General features: G+C 47.0%; 1 protein-coding gene across 1 annotated transcript in view; it reads right to left on the bottom strand.

Annotated features, from left to right (window-relative positions):
* Window positions 1–9640, bottom strand: part of CD164L2 (CD164 molecule like 2) — a 74062-nt gene that overhangs the window by 16683 nt on the left and 47739 nt on the right. Inside the window, exon 2 of the mRNA XM_015418603.1 lies at window positions 7156–7263. Coding sequence (XP_015274089.1) covers window positions 7156–7263 — 108 coding nt within the window. The remainder of the gene's footprint in view (window positions 1–7155; window positions 7264–9640) is intronic.

Raw genomic sequence — 9640 nt, 5'->3', positions numbered from 1 at the left:
ACAGCTCCCAGTACCTAAACGTTGAGGAGAGGAAAAAAACGTATGAATATGTGGGGGGGGGACCCCCTGCTGAAAGCTTTTTTTTCTTATTTGGGTCCACACAACCAGAAACAAACACAGCCACCACAAATGATGATTTTTTAAAAAGGAACACAAAAAAGTTGTTTACTGAAGATTTCTATGACAGCTCCTTAGCCAAAGCCTTTTGCGTGGTTTCCAATAAGAAAGAAATTAAAAACACCCTCAAACATTAAAATGCCCTAAAACAACTGAATTCCACTTCTGCAGTCAAATTCAATAAGCCAGCACTAGTTTTGGCTCTCAATAAAAGAGCTTAAAACTAGAAACTAATACCATTAAGTACTAGGTGGGAATCAGTGGGGAGGGAATTACGTAACTGAGCTACCATTATGGCAAAGACCCTGTCTTGGGTAGGTAGCCACTTAAGTTCTGAGAGCAGGAGGAATAGTTAAAACAGGCCATTACAGACAATCTTAATTCTCAGAAAATGCACCATAAAAAAAGGAGTTCCTGATTCCCTCCAGCCCTGTGAAAGAAAGCAACAAGGGAATGTAGGAACCTCTACTCTGTGCATGCTTTAATGCACAGGAAGTAGAAAGTCTTCATTGCGCACACTCTGATGATGCCAGGAAGCAATGGTGGAAAGTCCCTGATCTTTACAGAGGGGAATCATGGGCTTTCTGTAGGTGGCATTCTATAAGGCATCTGGTCAGTGGAGAGATATCTTAATGTGCTTTTTCACTGCCCAATGTGATCTACTCTGCCAGTATTCATTCCACAAAAGCAGTCAGTTTGCCCTGGATTTGGCATTCTGCTTAATATCCTATGGTATACCATGAGGATAAGCTCTTCAATGTGTTTTTTTAAGTACAGGGATTCCCCTGGAAGCAAAGCACACTGAGTCCAAAACACAAGAGAAAAGTGGGATATAAATATCTAAAATAAAATAAAAATAGTTTCTGCCCTTGGGGACATCTATTTCTGAAAGGACTTCTAAACTCTCAGCCTTTTGCCTTTTTTGTCACATGCTGGCTTCTACACCTGCTGTCTGCATATCTGCTGGTTGTGCTCCAACAGCTAGCAATATTTATTGTATGTGGTTAAAACGTCCATGAACATTCCATGATGTCACAGACACACAGCAAATCTTGCCAGTTCTCATGGGCTCAGTCAAAAGAATATTTTAAAGTGGAGAACCTTAGTTCTCCAAGAGCAGTCGCCAATCCTGTAATGTATTGGGACTGAACCATTCCAGGTCTGTCACACCAGAGACTGGCTGAGCTTAGAGCACAAGAACAATAGCCTACCAGGACTCTGAAAGTAACCAATCAAGTAGCAATGTTATGTAAATAGCCTATCATTGGGAGTGGGGTGTGTTTGGGTGTGGCAATTGCATGCCACTAAACAGAGCTGAGGCTCTGGAGTCTTGTCTTGCTCTTGCTGAAATCACAAATAAAGCTGAGCTGATCACTAGACTTGAGCCTGCTCATCCATGGAACCCACTATTCAACAAACCCCATGGCACGAGGGAGAGCAGGAGCAAGTGTGCTGCCCCTCCGTCCCCTCCCCTCATCTGCAGGGGCAACTGCATGGAGCAAGTAGCCATGCAAATTCTCCCTCCCCAAGACCAGTGACACTCCAAAACCAGTGTAGCTGAGCAGGGGAGGGAGAATTCAGGCAGCCGTTTCCTCCATGGGGTCACCCTGGAGATGCCCAGGTGATTATGCAGAGGCAAGGGATGGGGCCAGTATGGTCACACGTCCTCTCCCTCCCTGCCCATTCAGGCAACACGTGGGGCTGTCACGTGCTATACAATGTCCTCCATGAAGTATAAGGAAAACACTTCTGTGGCTGCCCTTGTGAATTTCAAGATATGGAGAAGGAGATTTTCTGTGTTGCAATCTGGAAGCCCCACATTTAAATTATGAATGATGGAGGTGGCACTGTAAATCACCACACACAAAAAACAAAACCCGTTCCCATAACAACAAACAGTGCGAAGACACACTGCAGCAAAACGGAGGGGAGTTAAAAAGAAATCATGGCAGCCATCTGCCCCACAATCGGGTCATTCCCTCCAGAGCAATGTTTCATGGGGGCAAAGGACTTCACAGCAAACCCCAGCAGCTCTTTCTCTGTGCACAGACAAAGTGTGCCAGCCAGCAGCTGCTGGGATGACATCACACAAGGGGAGTTTGTTTCTCCACCTGGAAAAAAGCTGCTCCTTCCTTGCTCTGAGCTCTCCCCTGGGACGGTAGTCATGGCAACGAACCAGGTGCAGATCAACAGTGAAGCAGAGCTCAAGAGGCCCCTTAACATCATGGTCTGAAAAGTCTGCTTCCTACCCTTCTATCCTTGTTTAAATTTTGTAACATCCAGCCTGATGAAGAGTTCTGGTCAGCTCAAAACAGCACAATGTTTTGCGTCAACTGGGTTGGTCCTAGCAAAGGGTGTAACATGGATTTTGTTCTTGTTTTCAGAGTCTTTGTGGACCAACATGATTGTACAACTTTTTCTATCTTAGCCCAGAGACAGCTCTTCCTGGCGAGAGGGGGGGAGCAACTTCCGAGCATGAGCTAGCACAATGACCCTAATGCGCCAATGACGTTTAACTCACACTTTTGAAATTGGCCACACAAGACATGCAATAAAGTCTGTGGGGTATCTTAGGGGCAAAATCCTTGAAGATGGCAGTGGCCATTGACCAGCCATACATATGGGACACAGACCACGGCTCAGTGGTACAAGGTCCCAGGGTTCAGCCATACAGAGAGTCCCAGGGTTCAGCCATACAGAGAGTCCCAGGTTCAACCCTCAGAGTCTCCTATTACAGGAGACTAGCAGAGCTAAGCCCACCTCTGCTTGGATTTGGGGGGTTGCAGCCTGCCAGAGCAGAGAGTATTGGTCTGACTCAGCATATAAAATAACTTAAAATGTCAAAAAGTTTCAGCAGTGTCTTTGGTGGCAGGCACTGGACTGCTGGACAATTTGAGCTCCTTCCAAGGGTCAGTAGAAACCAACTGTGTGAGAAATGCAGTCAGAAGTAGCTGATCTGGCACAGAGATGCAGCAGTGTGCAAACACTATACCATTTCAGTGTCTGCCCTTCGTGTCACAGGGTTGCTAAAGGCACACAGCTTCTGTTAGGGAAAAGAAGACAGCCTTTGCTATTTTCAAATCTAACTGGACCTCGAAGTTCAGAAACTGTTGTTGTTTAAAATAGCAATGAGCACTTCCCACCAAATCACCAGGTCTGTAAGCTGCATGCCTTCTCACATATCCAGGCTTGGCTACTGCAATGTGCTTTGCATGGGGTTGCTGTTGAAGGTTGTTCACAGGCTATCACCAATGCAGAAGAGAAATGGGCAGATGGGAAAGTGGGGTGAGATCCCAATTACATCCATTCTCCAGCATCCATACCAAGCCTCCCCTGCTATCCAGGCACTCGTTTTGGCCTGCACATATGCAGAGAATGAACCTCTCTCTCTAAAAGCTCAGAAATTCAACCTGTGGAGTTCTGGCCCTAAAACCCTCTCTTCAAGGTCATTTTTACAAATAATTTCAAGGGGCAGTCATCTATTTATTATTGATTTTTTAAATGGTACCTTTTCTTCAGACATCTCAGGCACACACAGCCTTCCTTTATGCTCACAATCCTGTAAAGCTGTGCTGAGCTTCACCGCTGAGCCTAAATTTGAAGCTGGGTCTCTCCAGGGAAGATGGGGTATTCTGGGGCAAACAGACTGCCATCCAGCTTCCAATGATTCCAGATGACTCAGCCCCTCCCTAACTGTTAATATGAGGCTACTCAAAAAAAGCACCTTGCCCCAAGGAGGGGGGGGAGAAAAGTCAGTAGTCTGTGGTCAGATAACTGGACTGAAAACAGTCCAGTCTTATACAGATTTTAGAAAATAAAGATAGATAATAAGCACATTTGCATTAGCAGGATATTCGTTGGTTGGGCAATAGTTACCTGTCCTCGCTGAATGAAACGTTCCAATGGAAGAAGGTGGGGGATAAAAGAAAGATACCCACTACTAACTAAAAACCCAAGAGAGGAGATCTTCTAATCAGCTTAAACAAACATCAAGTCTTAATCCTGCTAAACCCTTTACAAACTGAGTCAAGTTTAACATTATCTTTTCAATTCTTAAAATTTACTGTCATTAATACCCCAAATCATCTCATTTCAATGTTTTTCCAAGGCACAAATCAGAGTCCTTCAGCCTTCACTTCTCGTTGCCCCGTCTCTTTCGCAGTTTATAAGGACTTTTAGGAGCTGCTGCCCCTTTCTCTGAAAGAGAATCCTTTCCAGAAGAATCCGAGTCCAGCTCACCATTTGACTTACTGTCCTCCCCTTCTTTTTCTTCCTCCTCTGGCCCTCCCAACTGGCCTCTTAAAAATTCCCGAGCTTTCAGAACAGAGTCAATCTTTTTTTCCCCCCCTTAATATATAAGGTGAGGCGTTCGGGAGTTAGCCATCTATATCTAATTGAATTTGTCTGAAGAAAAAGTATAAGGTCTTTATATTTCTTTCTCCTTTGTCTTATTTCAAATGGAATGTCTTTTAGAACTCTGATGACATTTTCCCCAACTTTCAGGGGTATTCCAGATACTGCTTTCAGGATTACATCCCTCACATGCCTCTTCGAGAATATTACAACAATTTCCCCAGGCAGATTGTTTTTCTTTATATATCCTGAATATGACCTATAGGCCAGATCCATATCGCTTATCAACAGTTCCACCTTCATCTCTGTCACTGGGGCCAATACTTCACTCATCATTTCCTTTAGATTCTCTCCCTTCGTCTCTGGCATGCCCTGGAAGCGAAGAATCATATTAGCCTTTTCCATTTGTAATTGTAGCAATTGATCTTCTGTGGAGACTTGCTTCTTTTCCAGTTGTTTTACTTTTTTCTTCACCTTTTGGGCAGTGGCATCCACTTCTTTCACCTTCTCAGCTGTTTGATTCATCATTTTCAAAGTCTCATTTATCTGGGTTTGCTGGGCGGTGATACATTGAGTCATATTAGACATCTGTTCCTTGAAGTTATTCAGCTGGTCCATTAGAGGGAGCATGGATTCTGCCAAAATCTTTGCCAGCTCGTTGGTTCCTTCCGGTTTTGGGCTCTCCGTCACTTTCGATTTCAGCAACTTCTCCTTTTCTGTCCCCTTCCCTGCCATGTTTCTCTGTTTGTTTACTTTCACATTTTTTAAAAAAGTCTCTGAATATGCGCTTGAACGCTCAAACACTTCTTGGTAAGTACTTCTTAACCGTTTTAACCATTTTTTCTTCCGCTCCACCCCTCATTCACTCAAAAGTTCATGCGCATGGGAGGCATCCCTCCCCCACTCGCCTTAATCTCTGCTGTGTAGGTTAGAGTAGGGAGCTTTCTTTTTTCTTGAAATACCGCTTAAACTACTCACGTTCATAATCGGTCCTCGGACCTCGTGTACATTCTCTTTCGAACGCTCGATCTCCTGCACTTGCCCTGGTTAGCGTTGCTTAAGTCCATTCGGTCTCTCAGCACGGAGAACCGTTGGAACGGAGAAGTGCCTTAATTCGCCGGCATTCCACCATCGAAGAGGTGACCTCTCAGAAGTTCCATGGCCAGGGTCCCTTCAACCGGGTCCCTGGGGGGGTGACGAGCCTGCGCACCCCCTCCTTCGGCTGGAGCGCAGCTTCACCCCCTGGAGGTCTGGGAGGTGAGTCTGCTCTAGCGCGCCGCCATCACCGGAAGTCCCTTTCCTATTTTCTGTTATAGTTTGTAGTATTATAAAAAAATGCAATAAAAAATCCCCTCCGGGGGCTTTAAAAAAAAAAGGAAGAAGGTGGGGGGAGAATTAGAAATAAGGAGCACGTGTCCTGAACCAGCAGGGAACACATGGGACTCTGGCTGCACAGACCGAGAGTCAAAGATGGAGGGAGGGTATTGGGATAGCAAGATGGACATGAGAGGTATAAAGCTTAGATAGGGGTCATAGTAGAGAGAGAGAGCATGTGGTCGAGTAGCACCTTTTATAATGTGGGGGGGCAGGCTAGGCTGGCCACATCCCCCTGTGACACCTCCTGTTAGTCCATCCCATAAAACATACTATTGGGTGGAAGGAAAGGGGGAGGAGAGCCAGGGGTTCGTCAATATTGAGAGCTAGTAACTTAATCTGGGGCCTGGCACCTGGATGGAGGATAATTGACTCATCAGGCTACGGCTATTGTCTCTTGATGGCCCTAGCCGGGTCATTGATGGGCGATCAATCAGTTGCCAAGCAACTGCAAGGAGAGCCTAATGGCGTTTGGAGCTTTCTGTCCTCATGTTTGGGCATGGCATGGCGTTATGCAGGCTAAGAAACTGGTCCATCTCACATCAGGTAAGAGGGCAGGTAACCTCGGAGGACCACTGGAACAGCAACGCAAGGGAACGTTTTCTTCTTTCAGGTGTGCAGTCTCAACTGGCATCATATTGGGTCACCTTGCAATACAGTCCCTTAATCGTATCTTTGCATAGTCCATTTTTATTACTTATGAGCTATACTCCATAAGAGCACATTAAGTGCCTTGCAGGGCAACATACTATACTATTAAAGATATATTTTGTTTAACCTTTTTAATGTATGCTTGTAACCATAACCTTTTAGGCAGAGGGAGTTGCCCAGTTTGTTTTCTGGCACTCCAGGGGAGCGAGGGGAAGTGCCATTGCTGCTGAGTGAAGACTTGGGACAGCTGTGGGGGTTTTCCAGCCTCCCACGGACCATCCTGAAGGAACACGGAGGGCTTGCAAATGCTTTCATACACCCTGCATTGCTTCTTCTCCAAGAATATTCATCTTACTCTTGACTCACAAAAGTTTACATTGGAATAAATATTGTTAGTTTCTTAAGATGTCACAAGGTCACACACACGAAATAATCCACTTTCAATGCACTTTCCAACTGGATTTTGCCAGTTCACATATCCAGCTGGAAAGTGCACTGAAAGTGCACTGAAAGTGGATTTATTTTAGTGTGTATGATTGCAGCCAGAGACTGTGTTTGCAATGAGAAAAGGGAACCCAAGAAACAGATGGAAATGTGCTCATTTTGCATGAACTTCAAACGCTTTGTAAGGCAGGCAAATTGGAGGTCTCCCTCGCTCACCTTGCTTCTCCTTAGATTCTCTGCAGAGCATCCACACACAATCGGTGATGTTCAGGGATGCTGCTCCTTCAATGCATTTCTCACAGGACTCCAGATCTTTGCATTCTCCTGTGGGGAAAAAGAGAGAGAGACACACAGAGAGAGATTTCAAGGCATCAAATGTAAATCCTGCATTCACATTTTGGGTGGGGAAGAGAAGATGCAGGAAGTTAATACAATAAAGCTATCTCTCTTTATATAATAGTTCTGTTTTGGAGTGGCAAGATTCGATGCGCTCCCAAATCAATTGGCTGACTGAACTGCCACTCAGTAGCTGTTCCATTTTCCACTGGCTGCGTTGCCTGAGTCCCACCCACCCACGCACTGCTCAGCCTCTTGGCTTCAGTGGAGTGCGAGGCGATGGACCGGACGGATGCTTCGGCGGCCAGAGGCTGAGAAGGCCAATGCTGACCATGGTGGCACCACCGAGGCCAACCATGGCGGTGCCGCAGCACCCGTCGTCAGCTGTGCCTGGGTACAGATAGCCTCCCACCTTCAATGAGCTGCTTGCAGGGAAAAGAGGAAGCAAATCCAAGCCAGGAGGTCCCTTTCATCACCCAAGCTGCCTGCCTCTCCCTCCCCCGCCACTGGAGTGGAGTCTCACAGCCACACACACCCTAGCAGCAGTCACACAGAGCTCTTGCCCCCTGCCCCACCCAGGCTGCTGCTTCCCTTTCCTCTCCCGGACGGACGCTCGCTTTGCATGGCACCCCTTCCACAGGGGGGGGGGAGAAATGAACAGGAGTGGGGTACCACCAAAGCTTCTCTGTGGCCGGGCAATGTGAATCTCCTCCCAGGTGTCCTGGTAAGCACCACTTCTTAGGGTGCAGCGGGCAGCCTGGGGGCGCAAGTTGCCGCCCCGCATGCCTTCCCCTTGCCTGGCACGAAGCTCTGTCTCACGGTCCCACTCAAGGTCTCCGTCCCTAGCAGCCCCTTCTGCCCCAAGCGGTGTTTTGGGCAGCTGCCGAACCCCTTCAGGCGCTGTGTACCCCCTCCCCAGATTCTCGCCAGCCGGAGCGGCCTCAAGTGGTGATGGCAGCACCAGCACCAGGCGAAACCTTCTCGCCATGTTACCACCTCCGGCTCAGCGTAACTGGCCTCATGATTGCTGCCTTGCCTCCCCGTAGCTGGGCTGAAGAGGGTCCTTTGGGAGGTATCGCTTTGGTGCCCAAGATGCAGGTGTGCGCATTTTCAAGGTGGCAATCCCCCAGGGTAGGGCCGTCTTTCTGGTGCAAGCCGCCTGCCTGTAGTTGTGAGGAAGGAGCGCAAGATTTGCTTATAACATACAGGAAGGGGGCTGCAAGGGAGAGAGGTGCAGTCACCTCAGGGTGGTGGAAACTTTTAGATGCCAGAGTAGTAAAAGTCCTAGGGCACGGACACACGGGACCAGGCCATGCAGGCCTTTGCAAGTAAGGGCAATAAGTCTGTGCTAAACCAGTGAGCAAACCAAACAGAAGGTCAGGGATCTGAGAAAGGGGAAAGATGCACGGGGTGTGTGTGTGTGACTGGTATGTCTGCCAAAGTTTTTGCCAAAGGGGGCAACTTGGCAATAAGCTGATGCAGCAAGCAAAGTAAAGGGAGGAATCGTGATATTTCTTTATATAATTCTGTTACATATTGACCATTTCTGGCACTCCCATTGTCTGTGTAGTGCGCTCCATTGGCCCATCGGCTGCCACTCAAGGGTATTTGTGCGGCATTGCCTTGGTGCTGGGTCACTACCTCCTATATATAGGAAAGCCCTACCACCACGTTGTGACATCACCACTATGGCTACGAGAGTAGTCATAACATTCCCTGTGTGCTTATGTGGGCTAAGCAGAGGGCTGTTTGGTGTAATGATTTCAGTTAATTGGTTGTGTCCCTTTAAATGTGTTGTTGCATGTAGCAGAGTTATAGAGTTTGCAGTTTGCAGTTTGCAGTTAAGATAGTGAAGAATGTTTTGTTGAATATAGCAGATTTATAGGAGAATTTGGCAGTTTGAATTTAGTTGACGGACTGTTGAAGACTTCAGTAAAAGGAGGCTGTAGGTGTGAGAGCATTTGTTTGCATTTTTATGGCCCATCTTCCTGTCTCTTTGTCTCTTTGTTCTGACTGAGAAAGGGGGTGGTGGAAGAAGCCGACCATTCTGCCATTTCAGTTTAGCAGTGTGGATGTAGAGGTTTGTCTGCTAACAAACTTTAAATAAGAATCCCAACTGTCCTTCAGATCTGGATTAAATATGCCTTTTCGCTGAAAACGATGGTCTCTTTCTTTCTCCCGGACTGGTTTTCTCATCGCAAAAACGAGGGAGGATTTCTGGAGTTGGTTTGGGGGTTTCCACTGCTTCCTGAGTGACCCAGGGCTTTCTGGGGTTGTTGTTGGCGGTTTTGGGGGGTTTTTTTACACAGTGATCGTCTGTATTTTCACAGAAGAAAGAGGTGAGTCGATTCCCCGAAGCTTCCCT

This window comes from Gekko japonicus, unplaced genomic scaffold, assembly GCF_001447785.1.
Source record: "Gekko japonicus isolate JY-2015 unplaced genomic scaffold, Gekko_japonicus_V1.1 scaffold456, whole genome shotgun sequence".
NCBI lineage: Eukaryota > Metazoa > Chordata > Lepidosauria > Squamata > Gekkonidae > Gekko > Gekko japonicus.
This window is presented reverse-complemented; position numbering and strand designations above follow the sequence as displayed.